The 21025-nt window shown below is 42.5% G+C and overlaps 1 protein-coding gene across 5 annotated transcripts in view; it reads left to right on the top strand.

The window, feature by feature from the left end:
- The window catches only part of TLL1 (tolloid like 1), a 128110-nt gene that overhangs the window by 82012 nt on the left and 25073 nt on the right, over positions 1–21025 (top strand). For all 5 annotated transcript variants that reach the window (XM_083520255.1, XM_083520259.1, XM_083520258.1 and 2 more), the window contains 4 exons: positions 2984–3099; positions 9983–10085; positions 12500–12616; positions 15102–15247. In XM_083520255.1, the coding sequence (XP_083376381.1) occupies positions 2984–3099; positions 9983–10085; positions 12500–12616; positions 15102–15247 (482 nt within the window). The remainder of the gene's footprint in view (positions 1–2983; positions 3100–9982; positions 10086–12499; positions 12617–15101; positions 15248–21025) is intronic.

The following is a 21025-nucleotide window of genomic DNA, read 5'->3' on the forward strand; positions in this document are numbered from 1 at the left end:
AAGGGTAGCATTTAATTTGTGACAAATGGCATCATGGTCTTTTCTGAGCAAGCTATGTTTTAGATCAGTTAGCTACAAATGGCAGGGCTTGTGGGGTGGTGCAGGTCTTCTTGAATTAATCCAATTAATGCCAATAGGACACTTGCACTGGACACTTGGAATAACTGGGGTGAATGCCCCCCTTTTTTGACATGGCTTTAAGCTAAAGAAATGAAGGAAATGCAGGCAAAGGGATAGCTAGTAAAGCCTATAAGAAAAATATTTCCATATGTTAATGCACGCCTGGGTTGGGAAGCTTCCCAGTGCTTTGACAGAAAATATCAGGCCCTGAAACTTTTCTTTCCCTTCCTGTGCTCCATCAGCTCTGGGGGGCTAGGAGAACCCCAGATCTGTTCCCTGTGGGGGCAGAGGAGAGAGATTGTTCCCTCTGGGAAGCATAAGTGCTTTTGCTGATGGAACAATCTTAATAGTGCTACACGGAATTCCTCCCCCAATATATTAATCTCTACAGTTTAGTGGAGTTACCAACAATTGTGGTGTTAAAAATAAACTGGTGTGGTCATTTGATGTGGTACTGAATACATTACTTAATATGTAGCTATACTTTGATTAGATGTCACGTGGTGTGTGCTTTGTGGAGAGACAGAGAGGAAAAGGGTTTAGGCTAAGCCAGGGCTTGTCTTTATTCCTCAACATATACTTTAAGTCCCGTGTTTTCATGTACTGCCTCATTCAACCTTAAATAAGATTTAGCATTATTGAACATTATTGTCTGTCTTTATACAAAATCTTGTGGGTTTCCCCCCTCCCATATGTTTAAAGATTCTGCAAATCATTTATATTTAATTTGACTTTTGATTACACTTGTAATCTTGCCAGCTGGCAGCTCTTACACTGTCATTTACTGTTGATCTGATGTTCAGACAGACAGATTTCTGTTTGTAGCCAATGGCGATTACAGCATAACTCACAAAACCAAATGAGGCAATCCAAGAGTAAGTTAAACATCAGATATGCAAGTTGTCAGAATTTGAAATAGTTAAGTTCCCCAAATCATTTAGATTTTTTAAAAAATCCCCTTGACAGTCAACTATGCTTTGGGTCAAAAAAGTAGCCTGTAACTTTTTTGCTCTTAGTGCATATAAAGCTATCTATAGGAATGGAGTTGTCTACATTAGCCAGCAACCATCTAATTTTGAAATCATCTGACTGATCTTATAGAACATTCTTGAATGAATAGAGGTATCTACAGTCCTCATAAACAAAGACAACCATTAGTTTACCAGTCAGATATACTGCGAGCATAGTTCAAAAAACGAGGCTGAGTAAACACATATCTTACCAGGAGGTGGGGTGAGGAGGTTTATTCACACAGATACCCAGCCCTTTTGTGGTCAGATTTAATTTTAATATACCAGACAGAGGTCTTAGAATTTTTCATAACTTCAAAGTCCATTTTGGCATCTTCAGCAAACATTACATCTTGGTTTTTTATGGTCAGAATTGTCCTGAGGTGACATTACAGGGGAAATTGAATAACTTTACACCAAACAGTAGCAACTTTGTACCCAGCTTTTTCTCGTCTGCAGGTCTAAACTCACAGTTTTGTTAAGTCTTCTTGCATTAGTCAGAGATTTTTCCAGTGCAGAACCCTGAATTTATGATGTGTGCTTTTAAGGGAGATCTAAAAAATTGGGGTCGTCTTATACATGGGTAGTTCTGAGTGGGGACGGGTGATTGGTTGCAGCTTCAAGTAGGAGATTGTCCTCTGTGTTTTTTCGGGTGATTGGTGGCTGCAGCGAGGGCTGTGGTTGACTGGCTGTTGTTGCGGCAATTGGGCAGACGATTTTTGGCTTCTGCTACATGTGATATTGGCAGTGTTAGCCAGACGTGTGAGTGATTTCCCCCCCTCCAAAAAAGCTCAACAACCCTGGGCAATCTCCCCCTATTTTCTTAATTCCGAGTCCCCCAAAATAGTGGGCATCTTATACACGGGGGTGTGTTATACACGGAAAAATACAGTACGTTCTAAGCAGTGTACCAGATGTACAATGTGGGACACTAGGTAGTGTACAAATGTTGTTGTTGTTACCACCACCAATTCAGCCATCACAGATTGCTACATCATACAACAAAATATGGATAAATGATTATGCTTGTAGTCCTCAATGAGTAGCAGATGGCATTTTAATGTCTTCAAAATGGATGTGACAGTATTTTAGGAAAATCTGATCTTACTCTTACTAATGGCAAGGTAACGAGCTTCAAAGAGCTGTCCTTCAGCCCATGCTACCAAATCAACAGGAGAAACAAGTAGCTGATTTAAAGTTATAAGGATAAATGGCAGATAAGCTGGAGTGAAAAGTGAATGAACTTTAATGGCAGATAAATACTTCAGTTTCTACTGAAATTCACTGGGAAGGGAAAAATTAGTCAGAACCCCATTCTGCCCTGAAACAGTATGATAGACAGCTAAGTAGGAAATAGAGTAAAAGAATAAGGTATAGCAATAAAATAAATGTCATTGGTTGTTATATTTGCTATGCTTTATTATCAGTATTGTTACAAGAAATTTATGCACATCTTTTAAAAATAATTTCTAGTTTAATATGAATATATCCTTATCTAAGATATAAAATACATGAACAATTCTGGTTAGTGTTCAGCATCATGACAATTGTTCCACTTATTTTTCTGTTGTGTGGAAACATAAGGTTGTTTTTACTATTTACTTGCCTGCTGGTCAGCAGTGACATTTAAAGGCATGCTGTAATTTTTTAATTTTGATTTAAAGTAAGGGGGAAGGACATGGAAATAATGTTTTGGACAGGACAAAATGTCCTTGTCGGATTGTTTCAAAAATGTTGCTTTGTATAAAGCATCTCCCGCCTCTGCTGTTAATTATTCACAGTAAAGAAGAAACACAATTTCTTTGCACTTTGTCAGGCAACCCTCAGCTGCTATAATATCTAATTTCTTTCAGCGTGTGGAGAAACACTGCAAGAGTCTACAGGCAACTTCTCCTCTCCTGGGTTTCCAAATGGCTACCCTTCGTATACACACTGCATATGGAGAATTTCAGTGACGCCTGGAGAGAAGGTACTTTGCAATTATTCCCAAGGGTTGGCGCTTTGTTCAAACCAAACATTTTTGTTGTTGTTTGTTCATGTTTCTCCTGATCTTGTGGGGGTTTTAATTTTATTTTTAAGCTTCATATTTATTTATTTATTCACTCATTCATGACATTTGTCTAATAGCCCATAACATGTTGCTCTCTGGGCAGCTTTCCATGAAGAAGGATGAAAACAATTTAAAAATAAAAGATAAAACCATGAAGCTAAAGGCAACGAAAATGCTGCAAATCTCGCAGCCCAACTCAGCCCAGTCCTACACAGATATAACCACAAAGTGAAAATGCTTTGGTTTAAAACTCCGCTTTAATGAGTGTGTGGTTTTAAGAGTGGTTAATGAGACAAAGCCTTTGAACTGTACAGTAGTGAATTTATTCAACTTTGGCTTTAGTTAGCAGTTCAGATCCATTTTTGTCTGAAGCCCCATCTGAGTGCCTGGTCCTAATCTTCTGGGCTTTCATACTGGGAAAGCCCATCCAAATTGGTTCCGGGGGTGGCGGTTTTAACATCTCATGGGATGAGAGATAAACATGAACATATTCTGGCTGTTCCTTCTATTCAGCCTAACAGGGGCAGGGAATCTTTTTCAGATTGAGAGCTGCACTCCCTCACAGTTATCCTGTGGTGGTGGTGGAGAGAGTGCATGACGGCAGTGGGTAGGGCTAGACAGGGGTGGAGGAAGGGGGTGCGGTGGGGGTGGTGTGCCCCAGGTGTCACCACTGAGGGGGTGACAAAATGCCAGGCGGCACTCACTGTATTAGGGCCTGCAGCACGCCCGAGTCACACATCTCTCCTGGGAGTGACATGGTGGCTTGGGCACCTGCAGGCTCCACACTGCCCAAACAGTCCACCCACTGCCTCCCCCTCAGCTGTAGGGCAGCTGAGTGGGAGGAGAGAGGTAGACTCCTCAGAGGTCTCACAGAGCGTCCTGCCCCTGCCCGCCCCACCCCAGGGCACAGGGACCCACTCCGCCCCAGGCACCCAATCGGCTCGTTCTGCCACTGGGGCTAGAGGCAAAAGAGCATGGAGCAATGGATGCAGTTCTTACCTTTGTATATTAGGCTACATTTTACCAGGAAAAGCCAGAGGTTTCGCTCACATGTGCACTGTGTCCAGGCAAGCGCAAGGATTTATTTCTGTTCAAGGACAAGTAAAAAAAGTACTTGAGGGCATGGAGCAGGGTCATAAGGCAATCCTGCAAGTAAACTGGTCCCAAGGCCTGATAAGAAATCAGCAGCCAGTGCAGATCTCTGAGCTGAAGTGTATGCTGGCAGGGTAGTGTGTCTGTCATCAACTATGCTGCAGCATCCTGCACTAAGTGCAGCTTTGCAAGTGCAACGGAAGCCCCACATAGAGTTGCATTGCAGCAAACCACTCTTGAAGTCATCAATATACAGTATATTCTGTAATTTGTTAAACAGAATAAAATAGCCTGCCTGCATATGGTATGTTTGCTTTTAGGATATTTCTTATTAATCACAAAACTCTTTTATTTTTTTAAAAAATACGTTGTTGGTCCTAAAGATGCAAAACAGCCAACAAAATGTCCAGCAGCCTTTGAAAAGCATGACTGTATGACATGCTTAACACTACTAAACCATAAAACGAATATTATGTGTTCTGCACTATCCACAGCTTTCAAATATTGAGATCCGAGCTCTCATGGAGGTGCAAAACACTGCGAGTAAATTTTTCGAAGGTTGTGTACTTCTCTTTGAAAGTATAGTAATTGCAAATTGGCATAGCTGTCTTCACTGTCATTTTTATATAAATAATTTGCTTTACTTTAAATTTTCTCAGTTTTTCTAAGTACAGTTTTGTTAAAATGGTTCTGAATGTATATTATGTTTCATTTTCCCTTTCCATAATGTATTGTGGGCTTTCCTGTTCCAACAGTGAAAATGTGTGATTCATTATTCTGCGTGAGACAGCAGTGCTACTATTGAATTTGCTTACGTTACCATTAATTTCTCAGTTGTGCTGACAAATGTTCATTGATTGTTTATCTCTGGAGACTTGCAGCCATCCTGTCCTCTTGAACTGTTGATCTGCCTTGTCTCCAGTTCTTCTTCTGTGTCTGCTGAGTTGCAAAATTGAAGTTAAATGGTTTTTCGTAGACCACAATTAATGTAATTTTGCCATAAGAAAAATAGAACATTTGTAACTGAAGATTTCAGTATATTGTGCCCATTATACTACAACTTCATTTATTTCTCTCTTTGGAGTGACCACAATACTTTGCCAGCTTGCCTTATGTCATAAATGTCACAAATAGTGCTTCAGTGAACTTGTCTGACTTTTACAATCTCAGAGCGGCATAGTACAATAAGCTTGCAACTTACACGCATTTAACTTATACGCATTCAGCTTTACGTGCTGCACATTTATTTTTTAAGGGGGTGGGGGTGGAAAGGGGATGGGTGTCCAGGAAATAAGACTATCCTACTCACCATTGCACCCAGTGTTTTTTGACAATACTGTATGCAATTTTGACTTTAGGTGTGATCCCTGGAATGTAAGCCTTGCATTAGTTATGGGCTTGCTGTAGTTTGAAATCAGTCTTGAAATATAACAAATATGAACGCTATAATGCGTTTCCTTCAGTTGAAGTAATTTAGGCTACTATGTATTGGTGCTTGCATTTAAAGGAAGCGAAGTCAGTATTGCTGATTTAGGAACGCCAGAATATAGGTTCTGAAATAATTAGTTCTACACTCAAAGACTGAAGCCTGGCACATAAGCCATCATTGCATATTTCCTGCTTACAATAAAAATAAGTATGACTCAGAATTTCTACAGCTTTATGTTCACGAGAGGATTAAACTAACATTTCCCAAATATATCAGTTTTTAGTGAAAGTGATGACACAGCCCAACAAAATGCTTAGCATGCTAAAATCTATTGATTCCAATGGGCCTGAACATGCTTAACTCCCTGTTGGATTGTGGCAGAGGCTGACAATTCTGCTCACAGCTGACTACTTAAATCCTACTTATTTCAGCTTAATAAATGGGCTGAATTGGATCGCAGCCCACTTATTACCTTCAACATTTGGATTCTAGGCCTAGAGAAAAGGTCTTGGGAGTAAAGCACATGAATATCAATGGTCTACACATGAACAAAATTGGGGGGGGGGAGATTAGGAAAAGATGCCCACTGACACAGTTGTAGCCGCAGGCACCTAAACTGTTGGGCTTGAGGAACACATTGCTAAAAACATGACCAACAGAAACTTCTCTGTAGCAGGAAACTTGTCTTGTCATCCCTTGGATGACAAGGGAGTCAAGGGAATGTTAAAAGGAGGATGAGGATATTGCAGAGAAGCTGAATGAAGCAGGGAACTTGATTCCCTCAAACTCCCTCAGCAAGAGAGCAATAATGTAGTAACTGGCTCTCAGTGGAACTTTTCTTCCCTACAGTTTTGTTTAGGTAACTGTTACAAACCCATGATACATATTTTGTGACCATTTCGAATGTATATAAGCTTACTTCCATTGTTGCAAGGGTTTCCAGTCTAAAATTAAAATGTTTGCAAAAGTTCGATACAATGCTACTTAATTGAGTTCTGTGTGTATATCTGAAGTGCAGTCAGAAATCAGTTAATGATATTTTAGGCTCCTTGTCCACATAGCAGTGTTATATTTCCTTGTTACAACTTGAGGAAAGGGTAGATTCTCACACAGATACAGAAAACACATACAGCTGGCAAAGTAGCTGCCGAAGGAGAGTATACAGTTGCAGTATGAAATTGGATTTACTGCACAGTAGCAAATGGCTCTTTTACAGCAAATGTTCAAAATCTGATCTGTCCAGTGTTAAAGCAAAACTGCTCTAGCCAAACTACTGGCAAAGCTTATTTGACCGTGCTGCTTTAGGCTGTGGTCAGTTGAAGCAGCAGTTCCTGAATCATTCGTTCGGTTAATGTCATGTGTTTTCAGAAGTGTTTGCTATTTAAAATTCTCTTCTAATTTGTAATGGGAAGCTTCTATTGCTTCCTAATGTTTCAAGGCTCCCCCACCTGTTTGAAATGATTCAGATTGGATTCATTACATTCAGTTCATCTGGCATCACAAAACATATTTGCCAATCATTGACATATTATTTATCAAAATTTGAACATATGCAAAATAGCTTCTTCTTCTTTTTACCGCACAAGGCATTTCAAAGGTTGTCTTCTGTGCTGATTGCTGTGTAATTCTTACACCAGATGCTCAATGTAAATTCATTTTTCCCCCCATTGGTTAAAGGTGGTAAGTAAGTAGCAGCTGCTGTTACGTCTGCCTATTGAAGTGTCCCGGCATATGCTGTCAGGACATAGTAGGGATGTACCTCTATAAATGAGTACATAGTATGTGAATTCTGTGGTAAAGTGAAATGTTCTTGTGCCAACTGCTATTTTAGCAGTTCTGGTGTCACTGTCTAAAAATATGTGTTATTAATGGATGCAATCTGTTATGTTCATCATGACTAACAAGATGAAAGATCCAGCTTCTCATTACTGCACGCGGGGGGGGGGGGAGGGTCGTCTTAGTCAAGAAATTAACAGTTCCTTCCTCTGCAGAGATGTCACTGTAGGGACAGGACAGTGCAGGATAAGGCTGTCTCGCAGACTGCTATATCCTGCATTTCAGATCACATACTCCATCTGACTCTATTTCTTCCATAACAAAGGCTTCTCCTCTAATTTCAAATGCTCCATAAAGTTTAAGTTTAAGCCCATGGGTCAGATTGTAACTAATGAGATGGTATATTCTGCACCTCTCTAGCCGCTATAATTGGAGGTGGAATAGATCCACATGATATCTATAGTTCTCTCAACCTTCACAAATCTGGCACACAGTCATGTTTAAAGCTTGTATTCCAATGTTTAGCAAAAGTTTTAAAATTCAGGATCCTCATTATAAATTTACTGTCATCGTGTCGGCTCCTTCAATAAATTAATTATAGGTTGCACAGGTGAGCTTATAGAGATTCTTGAGCACAGTAAGTGGAACAATAAGGAAATTTTAGACTAGGGCTCACCAACCTTTTTGAACCCGAGGGCAGATTTACAAACTGGAGAAACTGTCCCCACACCATGACCTGGTCTATGTTTCTTTCAAATCTAATTTCAGTGGGAGGAGGGGCAGGGGGACCCCCAGGTTGCTAGCAAAGGTCTCTGTGGCCACATTTGTGCCCACAAGCAACCTCTGTTGTAGGCCCTGGACTCAATGAACTTACCAGGAGAAGTGGATTTCAGATAGCCACGTACTATAATTTCAGTTGTGGACACACAATTAGCTTTTCTTTTGAGTCCCACACCCCTGCCTGCTACCACCACTCCCATCCTTTTACAAATGTGTCTACATTATTTATATGCTATGGCAAATGAACACACACAAAAACTGTTCACTCTAGGTAAAGGTAAAGATACCCCTGCCTGTACGGGCCAGTCGTGTCTGACTCTAGGGTTGTGCGCCCATCTCACTTAAGAGGCCGGGGGCCAGCGCTGTCCGGAGACACTTCTGGGTCATGTGGCCAGCATGACGAAGCTGCTCTGGCGAGCCGGCACCAGCGCAGCACACGGAAATGCCGTTTACCTTCCCGCTAGAAAGCGGTACCTATTTATCTACTTGCACTTTTAGGGGTGCTTTCGAACTGCTAGGTGGGCAGGAGCTGGGACCGCAGACGGGAGCTCACCCCACCGCGGGGATTCGAACTGCCGACCATGCGATCGGCAAGTCCTAGGCGCTGAGGATATAGCCACAGCGCCACCCGCGTCCCCTCGTTCACTCTAGGCATAGACAGTTTCACATTTAAAGCTCCTTTAAATCATATTGCCATCATGATTACAGGAATAAAAGCGACTGTTTCTGTAGCCCTGAATCTAAATGCATTTGCAGGGAGATAAGCACAGTTTCATTGCTGAAAAGGATAATTTATATTTAAATGTCAAAATAATAACAATGACAATAACAATAACAATAACAATTTATTATTTATACCCCGCCCATCTGGCTGGGTTTCCCCAGCCACTCTGGGTGGCTTCCAACAAAGTATTAAAATACAGTGGTCTGTTAAAACATTAAAAGCTTCCCTAAAGAGGGCTGCCTTCAGATGTCTTCTAAAAGTCTGGTAGTTGTTCTTAAACAAGTTGTTCTTAAACAATAAAACAAGCACCTGAAATCCTGCACATGGCTGTCTGGTTGCCCCCTGACTATAAAATGTTTTTAAAATATGAAGGAAGATTGCTGCGGTAACCAGGAAGAGCCTCAATTGGCCCAGGTGCCCCATCACCAACTTCCTTCCTCTCCCTGCTGATCATTTGGGGAGGCTTTGGGCTGGGTAGGGGCTGGATTTGAACCCTGAGCCCCAACCCTATCTGCATCATTGAGCACAGTTTCATTTAGCATGCTGATGCAGGCAAGGATTTGTTGATTCAGGCACCAACCCAACACTGACATTATGAGAGGACTGCTCTGGCTATTGTCACCCCAATAAATCATTTACACAGGGAACCCTTGGAAATTAATCTGGATCACTAAAAATTCTCTGTTAGTGGATAGTGAGCTCTTGCTTGATGGGGCAAGGAAGGCACTCCCTCTCTAAATATTTGTGTTTGCTATTCCAAGTCAGGACAGAGTGTCCTCCCCACAGTTTCAGAATCTAGGCCCTAAGGAGCTAAGCCCTTAAATGCTTATTAGATAGAGAGTTATGTTAGTTACATAGAAAATCAGAGGAAATAGTGACACTATTCAGATGTTAATATTTCTGACATTTATGGTCAGCATAGGAATATCTTAATTCTGGTTCAGAGCAGAAACCAAACCACATGTGTGACATACTGTACTTCTCTCTTTTGCACTTTTCAGATTGTTTTAAACTTCACTACAATGGACCTCTATAAGAGCAGCCTCTGCTGGTATGACTATATTGAAGTAAGAGATGGCTACTGGAAAAAATCACCTCTGCTTGGTATGAAACCTCTGTTGTGATCAATTCTGAATAACTGGGACATAGAAACAGTAGCTAAATAAAAAAAATGATCTGGAATTAGCTTATTAGTTGGGAGTATCATCATATGATATTTGCAGCACAAGCCATGAGAGAGCTGTGCGCCTTTCGTCGTTGCAAAGTGTGAGAGAAACATAACATTCCCCCTCAATTATTACCTGCTCTAGGGAGCCCTGTATAATTGGTTCCATCGGCTTGTCATGTGTATATGCTGGTGAGTTTGAGGTAGAAGAAAGGGTTGTATCTCTCTTGCACGTTACAGGGTGCACTTTGGGTACACCCAGTAAACATGCACGTCAGCAGGCAGTTCAGTAAAATGTGAAACAGTGAACAGTGAAAAATCCAGAGTGGAAGAGCACTGTCTAAGCATGCGTGGTGAACAACCAGCTTTTGAAACTCCTTCATCATCAGGCAACACAGATGCCCCTGCTGTGTTTTGATTGTTCGCTTCTTGCAGCCAGAAGTCACTTATAAATAGTTGCAAGGTTTAATTTCCTAGTGGAAAGCTTTAAGTTTAAGCAGATCTGGGTGATAATACAGTGGTACCTCAGGTTACATACGCTTCAGGTTACAGACTCTGCTAACCTAGAAATAGTGCTTCAGGTTAAGAACTTTGCTTCAGGATGAGAACAGAAATCGGGCTCCGGCAGCACGGCGGCAGCAGGAGGCCCCATTAGCTAAAGTGGTGCTTCAGGTTAAGAACAGTTTCAGGTTAAGTACGGACCTCCGGAACGAATTAAGTACTTAACCTGAGGTACCACTGTATATGTAATAGGTGCTGCTCTCCCACCTGCTTATTCACCTGCATTATTTCTACTTCACAAAGATGTAATGTCAATATTTTCAGATGTCTCTTCTGGACTTTCTGCTTTGCCCTGATTTTGTTCTTACTGTTTTGATTGATATGCGTAAACTGCTTCGAGGTCATTTGTGACAGTAAGTGGTTACAAAAGATTTAAATACATAAATTTTAGAATTCCCACAGGACATTTAAGAAATCAGTTATTGCCTTAGGATATCTGACACCCCATGATCCATGGTAACACACGCACGCTCGACATTATTCAGGAGTTTCCACATCCATAGTAGGGTGTGATCTGTGTGCCCATATAATAAGGAGTTTTCTCTGCTGTCACTACAAAGATTAAAAAGAGGAGTAAGACGAGTAGAAGCTGGAGGAAGGACTAAAGTATCAGGAAAGGAAGAAGGAAGAAGCAGAATATTTTTTAAAAGGAAGGAAAAGGTGACTAACATAGTAGACTTAAATAAAAAAAATCTTCCTAGTAAGGAAAGAGCTTCTGTACCAAACCCAAATAACAATTGCATTCTCAAAGCACGTTGTAGACTGGAATTCATGTTTGATATTGCTACTGTTTTCTAGCTAGTGTTCCAGTTTACAGAAGACTTTCAAAAATAAGGGGAACTTTTTGTTAATACTTAATGAGCATAATATGTCTATTATTTAGACTGTAAATCCTATCTGTGCATCAAAAGGGCTAACCCTGGCACAACCGTTACTGAAACCAGAAAGCCAAACTATACATAACGCATGTGCACCACCCCCCACCCCGTGTTTGTTTATTTATTTAATTAAATAATTTTACCCTGCTCATCAGCCACACAGGCTGAGCTGGCTTAGCAAAGGGCATTATGTGTTTTTTAATGAACTGAATGAAAGATTATGAGTCCTAGGGGCAATGAAAATGTGTGTGAGAGCTTAACAGTGCTTAGTTTATTTTCTTTAGTTGCTATTTTGTACATGCTGTTAATATTGTTTTATGGATTATAAAGGCTGTATTGATTTGTTAATCGTATAATATGACTTTTGCTGTAATTCTGAGGTTTTTTTATTTTTCAGTTGCTGTTTTGTTGGCAGAGTTTTGTAGACTGTAATTGTTTTATTGGTGATCTGTTTATTATTTTAGGTGATTTATGCTGTATTTGCGGTGTTCTATTAACGTTTTATTATTGTTATTTATTGTTTGTAAGCAGCTTTGAGATCATTTGATTGAAAAGTGGCATAGAAATACAATTAATCAATCAGTGGTGGTACTCCACCTTCTGTGCTGTGACTTCTTCCCCACGTGCACGGCTCCTCTGCCCCCCACTCCCTTTCCCCGCATTTGGGCTATGATACTAGAAACAAACTGGGGTGAAACAGGTGGGGAGAGGTTGTGGGGAGGAGGGGAAGCAACAGTCAGGGTTTTAAATTGTACCCCAACTCCAATTGTACTTTACACATAATTGGGGCAGAATGTCTGTCCAAGGAATCTGCCTTCATCAAGTTAGCTTGGCCCTGACATTAATTACGTTAAATTGCAGGATTTGGCCTTGAGAGGGAGACCTTAAAATGTGTTTTCTTATTGTTCTTTTAGGCAGATTCTGCGGTGACAAGCTCCCAGATGTCCTCACCTCCAGTGACAGCAGAATGTGGATAGAGTTCCGTGGCAGCAGTACCTGGGTAGGAAAAGGTTTTTCAGCCACTTACGAAGGTGAGTCACTCTTGTAATCAAGTTGACTAAAGTTTATTTCTTTGAAACTATATGAGCTTCAAAGTGTTGTAATAATTTAAACTTGATCAAATCAGTGTTTAAATTGGCTGCATGTATCTTCCTGCAACAGGTTTTTAAATCATCATCATCATCATCATTTTTTTACCAAAAGCTACTTTGAGAAGCTGTGAGTTTGAGCAGAGGAATGACAGTGGGTGGGTCCTGCTGAATCCTTGCCCTTCTTAACTGCTTTTCTGCTCTAATTGTCCTTCTGGAATTTTGGGATATTGGCTAGGAACCTAAGATATTTGGGGCACCAGCCTGCATAGAAACTGCATATGTTTATGTCTATGTATAGTTTCAAATGGAATTTATAGGTCACAGAAGGCAAGTCAACTAATTTCCAAATCACCCCAGATAAATTATTCAATTGGTTTACATGCCACCCCAGATCACCCCTCAAATTAGTTCCTCTTCTATTAATTTACTCCTAATTTCTAAACATACTTTTCTCCAAAGAAATTCAATTTCCCTTCATTAATACTCATTCAATACTCTGAAATCAATTCTAGGTAAAGCCATATTAAACGATTTGTTAATTTGTTTACCCAAAAGAATATTCTATCCAGTCACCCAGTTCCATTTCCCCCGGAATCATCACCCAAAAACATTTACGACTCTCACAAAAAGATATGGGACTTGTAACCTAGCAACACCCCTGCTGCAACCGTTTTTCTACCTCCAGGAGAGAAAAATGCAGGAGAGTTAAGCATGCTTTTGTGCAGCATACAATGAATAATGAATGCTTAAGATCTACTCAATCATTTCATATTGGTGTAGTTCTCTAATGTATGTACATAATCTTTAAGGAAAGGCGAGAACCTCAATATTCTTTTTCTTTAGCCATAGCGGTCTAGGATTCCCAAATTCTGATCCTGAAGTACTGTCAGGTGCTTCTTATCTAGTTGGATAATATGATTGTTCTCTTGCAAAACTCTAATTTATTTTAATGTTCTTTATGTGCCCAAACCTCTCAGAAGGCTGGGCTTGTTCTGAACAGTAGTAATGACATTTTTCAATTCTTAATCAACATATAAACTGTGGCAGCTGACCAAGTTCTGCATGCTAAGAGACTTCCTTTCCTCTGAGAAGGGAATGTTCCATGCAAAGCACAGATATTTCCCATTGTGGGTGCCAAGCATTTCCCTCTCATAGATGACAAAAGGAAGTCCCGGCATCAGTGGGGTTTTGGTTCAGACATTGAAGCTGCTGGGTCATGTCCTATGGCTGCAATCCAGCCTGAAGTTTATACACACTGTGTGTAACAACGGTAAAATTACAATACAAAGTAAAACAGCAGAGACAGATCAGGGCAGACATAAAAGAAATACAACAAATTTGTACCTGAAGGAGCATCTCCACTCCATCATTCAGCCCAGATGCTGTGGTCCAGCTCCAAGGGCTTTCTAGTGGTTCCCTCATTGTGAGGCTACAGAGAACCAGGCAGAGGGCCTTCTCAGTAGTCCCACCCGCTCTGTAGAACACCCTCCCATCAGATGTCAATGAGAAAAATAACTATGCAACTTTTAGAAGACATTAGCCAAGGGTGTACAGGCCCTGGATGGGCTGGATAAAGGCCAACAATTTAATGCTGAATTCTTACAAGGCTGAATTCTTATTCAAGGCATATTGAGTGTAGCACCTTAACAGCATCATCTTTTAAAATTTTAAATAGTTCAGCTGGAATACCATCACTTCCACTGGCCTTGTTATTTGCAGTGCTTTCTAAGGCCCATTTGACTTCACTCTCCAGGTTGTCTGGCTCAAGGTCAGCAACCACACTACCTGGGGTGTACGAGACATCCATATCTTTCTGGTATAATTCCTCTGTGTATTCTTGCCACCTCTTCTTGATGTCTTCTGCTTCTGTTAGGTCCTTTCCACTTTTGTCCTTTATTATGGTAATCTTTGTACGAAATGTTCCTTTCATATCTCCATTTTTCTTGAACAGATCTCTGGTTTTTCCCATTCTGTTGTTTTCCTCTATTTCTTTGCATTGCTTGTTTAAGTAGGCCCTCTTGTCTCTCCTTGCTATTTTTTGGAAATCTGCATTCAATTTCCTGTATCTTTCACTATCTCCCTCACATTTTGCTTGCCATCTCTCCCCTGCTATTTGTAAGGTCTTAATAGGAGGTTAATTGGCTTGAACAGACTTTGATACTGTTATTGCTATGGACATTGCTGTGTGTGTATGTGTGTGTTTTTTAAATTACAAAAGCTTACTTATTTACCCCCCAAAATCAGTTTTTGCTGTGGCATTATCTCTTCTTGTTATCGGTTTATTTGCTTAGACCCTTTGGTTTTAATTTATATTATTGTACCTCTTCCAGGCATTGCTAAACAATGAAATGTAGGTTTGTTTTTTTCAGTATTAATAATGAAAAATTTGAAAATGTGCTCAGCCTGATTCTTATGTATTCTTCAGCAATTTGTGGAGGTGAAATACACAAGAATGAAGGCCAGATCCAGTCTCCTAATTATCCTGATGACTACAGACCAATGAAGGAATGTGTGTGGAAAATAACAGTGTCAGAGAACTACAATGTCGGATTAACCTTTCAGGCATTTGAGGTAAAGCCTTTTAACTGATCTGAGCAAACCATCTGTGGATAAGTGACAGTGACATTTAAGGGAATCCTCATTAAGCCAATGAAGAAACAAAGCATTCTCTATATAATGTAACCCCTATAGTTAATATTTCCTTTCACTGAGTCTTTTCCCATTGCATAAATTTCAAGAAGATTAAAGGGATTTTATGTTATCTGTGGTATTTAAATTGGAATATGTTTTTAAAAAACTGACAATAGTTTCTTTTGACAAATGACTAATCCTGTTCCACAAGGCTGCATTAGGAATCTATTAAATAATAGGCCTATTATTTCTTTCCTAAATGTATATCTTTTCTTTTTTAAAATTAAACAAATGAATGTTACTATTATTCAGAGATAAATATTAGTGTTCCTCCCACCAAATTGTTACAAATTATCCTAGAGCTGTTAATTTTATTTTTGACACTTCTACAGAATACCTCTATGTGTCATTTGCTGCTATAAGCTATGTACTGCTGAATAAGCCTGTAACTCTAGTTGTGAGCTATATATCATGTTTTGGGTCAGGAAAATATTTTTTTATAGAATGATTTGAATACTCTCCTAGGGTTCAATAATATATATATATATATATAGAGAGAGAGAGAGAGAGAGAGAAACATACATATAATGTATTCAAACGGGATTTCATAAGGCTAGTCATTAATACTTTATGCATGGGGTTGAGATTTACAGCTGGTGTATGTGATATTTGCATTCCAGTTTGGAATAACCTTTTTGCATTTTTCTATTATATAAGCTTGATCCGTTATCCTCACAGCAGATGTTTAAAACAATGGGAGCTTAGAGAATGGAAATCTCAAGGGATCAGAGCATAGGCAGCCAACTTCATGACAATAATCTGGCCTGAAAGCTGAGGCCAAAGTTATAACTTTTTCACTGAGCTACCGGAACCCTTCGTGCATAGCTCAGTGGTGGGGTGCTGACTTTACAAGTTTACTGGCATGAGTTGAGCTCCCAACATCTTCAGATAAAGGATCTCAGGCAGGTTGGTTGAGTAAGTCTCTTGCCTGAAAGGCTAAAAAGCTATTGCCTATCAAGTAGGACAAAGCTGGCATGATGGACCAATGACTGGTAACATATGTTCAATGTTTCATTGTCCATCACTAGGTCAAAGATCTATGCTGTCTTTGATGTATGTATATGTGTACTGCTAGGTAGCCAGTGTTGCTTCAGATCGTTATTCAACCCACCAGAGTATTTGAGATAACCAGAAGCAACCGTAGTATATTCAAATGAGTGAAACCCTTCCTTAATTTCTGGACCCCCAATACTCATTTCTTTTCCTTCACCTGACTTAGCTGTGCATCTGCTTCAAGTTCATACCATGCCTCTGATTCTTATACCAGTTTAACTCTTGATTTGAACACGTCCTTCATTTCATTTTAAAAATTAGCTTCATTTGTAAGATGCGTATTGCTGCAAAACCTCATGTGCTTTTGTACTGGCCAATACTATACCGCAATCTCTTGGAACTGAAAAAACCAAACAAAACTCTACATAATTATCAGGTTTACAGTGAAACTCAATGATATGCTGAACCCCCAAAGTAAGTGTCAGGGAACTGCCATCGGAGCATCAGGTGGTGGAGGGACTCAGGGAGGAAGAAAGAGACTCAACAGCTGAAGCAGGGACCAGCAGGGGGAGGAGTGGGTCTCTGAGGGAATGCGAGCAGGAGGGAGGGCTCAGGGAAGCTTCCAGCGAGAACAGTGGGGAGGTATCTGAGTCTCCCATAGGGAGACCCACACCTCGCCGGAAACTGTCACGCCGTGAGTCCAGGAGACGCGTTTCCGTTAAGGAGCTCCTTTGCTGGAAACGCTTCCGCAGACAGCCACTGTCGGACTCTACTAGTGACTAGAGCAGACATGTCTGAGGAGCTCCGTCACACACGGAGGTTTGTGGGGTCGCACAAACTCTGAGGGAGCACGTTTTTACGCACAAGCAGCTAATCAATCCCTAACAGCAGTCCGACAGTCTCTGTACGCTGCCTGTGCAAGAGAAAGCATCATGAGCGAACCAACCGGAACCGGAGGAGCGGGGGCTGGAGCTGGTCCAAGCTTGGAAGATAGATACCGAGCGTTGGAGGTCCAACTGGCGCTGCAGACGGCGAGGCTGGAGGAGAGAAGGGCTCAGGATGCAGACAAGAAGGGGAGAGCCACTCAATTCCCCAGAAAGGTACCAGGATTGGTGCAAAAATTTGGGGGGGACCCCAAGGATTACCATGCCTTTAGGACAGAGATGCAATATGCCATTAATGTGCAGTTCGATGAGTTCCCTGATGAGGAATCGCGAGTTGCTTTCGTAATTGGGCATCTTGAGAAAGGGGCGAGAGACTGGGTTCGACCCCTAATGGCAACGCACAATGACATACTAAAGGACACGAGGAAGTTCTTTCGTGCAATGGATATCATGTTTTCCAGCGATATTGAGGAAGGGGCGGTGCGCAGACAGCTAATGGCTTGTAAGCAGGGAAGTCGATCTGTCCGTGAGTACTGGACTGAGTTTACCATGCTGATTCACAGACTGAGTTGGGATTTATCGGCGGCACCCATTCAAATGCTATTTGAAGAAGGTCTTTCTTCGGCGGTGAAAGACGAGCTGTCACGGAGCCCCAGGGCGGAGTCTATGGATCAGCTGACCAAATCTGCGCTGACCATAGGAGCGCGGCAGGAGGCAAGAGCCTTGGAGAGGCGGGAAGGGAGAGGGGAACGTTGGAAGGAGTTCCGCATTCCAGACATTCCTGAGCCAGCTTTCCCGCCGGCAGAGCCGATGGAAATCGGAACAGCGCGCGCGCGCGCATTTTCAAAAACCAGCGAGGGGGCTAAGAAGGAGGGAAAGGGCCCCCGGAAATGCTATCTCTGCCAACAGCCAGGCCACTTTGCCAGAGTCTGCCCCCAGAGGAAGGAATGGCAAGGGATGGTGGGAGCTGTTGAGGGGGGAGAACAGGGGGGAACGGAGCAGGTAAAAGCCAACGCCTGGTTGCCACAATCGGGGCACTGCAGCCAGGCCAAAGAGCAGTGAAAGTGCCCGTGCCAGAAGCTCCTCGACCTGCTCTAGTGATTGAAGTGTCGCTAGAGCTGCAAAATGGGCACCCCCTAAAAATAAAGGCGCTATTGGACTCAGGCAGCTCCTGCAATTTTATGAGCAAGGAGTTTGCTGCTGAACACCAGATACAGACTATCCCTTTAAGCAACCCCCTGCAGGTGACCACGATTGATGGCAGGGAGTTGTTGGGAGGAGGAGTCAGCTTGCAGACTGTCCCAATGATAATGAGGGTGGCAAGGCACACAGAACTGATAGCGTTTAATGTGGCCACCCTGGGAGGCGCTCCCATTATTTTGGGAATGAGCTGGCTAGCTCTACATGATCCGCTGGTTGGCTGGCATCAAAGAGTGGTGTCCTTTGGTTCAGCACATTGCTTAGAACACTGCAAAGGGGAAAAGGGTTCAGCAGGGGCCCAAGCCACCCTAGCAGGGACTGAAGTAATGGAGAAGGTGAAGGTACCACCACAGTATGCAGATCTCAGCGACGTGTTCAGCGAGAAGGAAGCTGACCAACTACCACCTCATAGACCCTTTGATTGCCAGATCAATTTACTCCCTGGAGCACAGCTTCCCGTGGGCAAGTTGTATGCCATGTCAGACAGAGAAATGCAGGAGTTGCGAGGGTTTATTGACAAGAACCTGAAGAGAGGCTTCATCAGAGAGTCCAAAGCAGCAGGGGGTAGCCCAGTGTTCTTTGTGGACAAAAAAAACGCGGACAAGCCGAGACTTGTATGCGATTTTAGGAGGTTAAATGCAGTGACTGAACCGGTGGCTTTCCCTATGCCCAGAATTGATGATATTTTGACCAGGGTGAGGAAGGGAAAGATTTTTACAAAGCTGGATCTAAGGGGGGCGTACAACCTGATACGCATAAGGAAAGGGGATGAATGGAAAACCACCATGTTTACCCCTTTGGGGGCATTTGAATACCTCGTTATGCCATTTGGATTACAAGCAGGCTCAGCGTGTTTTCAATCTTTTATGAACCACGTACTGGGCCCTTTGCTCTACAAGAATTGCGTTGCTTTCCTAGATGATGTGTTGGTGTATTCGGAGAATGAGGAGCAACATGTGAGAGACGTCAGAGAAGTGTTGAGCAGACTGCAAGCCAACAGGCTGTGGGTCAAACTGGAGAAGTGTCGGTTCCATACCAAGGAGGTGGAATTCCTGGGGTACCGCCTGTCAGACAAGGGATTGGCCATGGATCCCGGCAAGGTACAGGCAGTGCTGGAATGGAAAACACCCAAAACCAAGAAGGATGTGCAGAGGTTCCTAGGGTTTGGAAACTTTTATCGTAAGTTCATCCGCAACTTCGCCCATCTGACGGCGCCCATCACTGACTGTCTCAGCAGTAAAAAGAAGTTTGTATGGACGGCGGAGGCGGAGCGAGCGTTTGAAGAGCTGAAAAGGGCCTTCGCCTCTGAAGAACAACTTCTGCATGTGGATTTACGAAAGAAGCTAAGGGTTGAAACAGACGCATCTGACAGAGCCATAGGGGCGGTGCTTCTTCTGCAGCCGGGGAAGGAGGAGTCAGAGTGGCGACCGTGTGCCTTCTTTTCGCGAAAGCTGAACAAATCCGAGAGGAACTACACGGTGTACGACCGAGAACTTCTTGCTATTCATGAGGCGTTCCGGAGATGGAGGCATCTGCTAGTTGGTGCACAACATAAGGTGCAAGTGTGCACGGACCATAAAAATCTAGAGTATTGGAGAACTGCGCGAGTGCTCAACCAAAGGCAGTTGAGATGGGCCCAGGAGTTCTCCAAATTTAACTTTGAGATTTGTTACGTGCCAGGCCCAGAGAATGTTAGGGCGGACGCTCTCTCACGCAAACCTGAATATTTGAGGGGGAGGGAGCACCCGAAGAAACCCATATCATTCCAGAGGACCGCTGGGTGTGTGGGGCGACTTTGGTGGGGCAAAGGGAATTGGTAGAGGGTACGGTGCAGGATGCATACGCCCAGGACAAACTCAGGGATCTCAGGAGGGAGGAAGACAAATCCGGTGGTTTTGAGGAGAGAAACGGGGCATTGTATTATAAGGGAGCGTTATATATACCTGAAGGGGAATTGAGGGAGAAGGTACTCAAGCAGCTGCACGATAGCCCCACAGCAGGGCATTTTGGGCAACACAAGACCATGTGGCTGGTTACCAGGGAATTTTGGTGGCCCAAGGTCAGGGAAGATGTGCGGGAGTATGTGAGAGGGTGTGAACAATGCCAAAGAGCCAAGGGGGAGAGGCGGGCGCCGGCTGGTTTATTAGAACCACTGCCCACACCTGAAAGACCGTGGGAAGCAGTGGCAATAGATTTCATGACTGATCTGCCAAGGTCTAGAGGGAAAACAGCCATCATGGTTGTAGTAGACCTGTTAACTAAAATGGCCCACTTTATAGCCTGCTCACATGCGGTCACAGCAGAAGAAACAGCCAAATTGTTTGTAGAGAATGTGTTTCGGTTGCATGGCGCCCCCTTGAGGGTGGTTTCAGACCGAGGGAAACAATTTACTTCCAGGTTCTGGAGGAAGCTCATGAGCTTACTGCATGTAGAGGTTAATTTTTCAACGGCCCGTCATCCAGAAACCAACGGGCAGGCGGAAAGAGCAAATGGGGTTCTCCAACAATATTTGAGGTGTTATGTTAATGACAGAGAGAATGATTGGGTGGAGAAGCTGGCGTTGGCAGAATTTGCCTACAAC

Source organism: Podarcis liolepis (assembly GCF_965112155.1).
Source record: "Podarcis liolepis genome assembly, chromosome: 9".
In the NCBI taxonomy this organism is placed as follows: domain Eukaryota; kingdom Metazoa; phylum Chordata; class Lepidosauria; order Squamata; family Lacertidae; genus Podarcis; species Podarcis liolepis.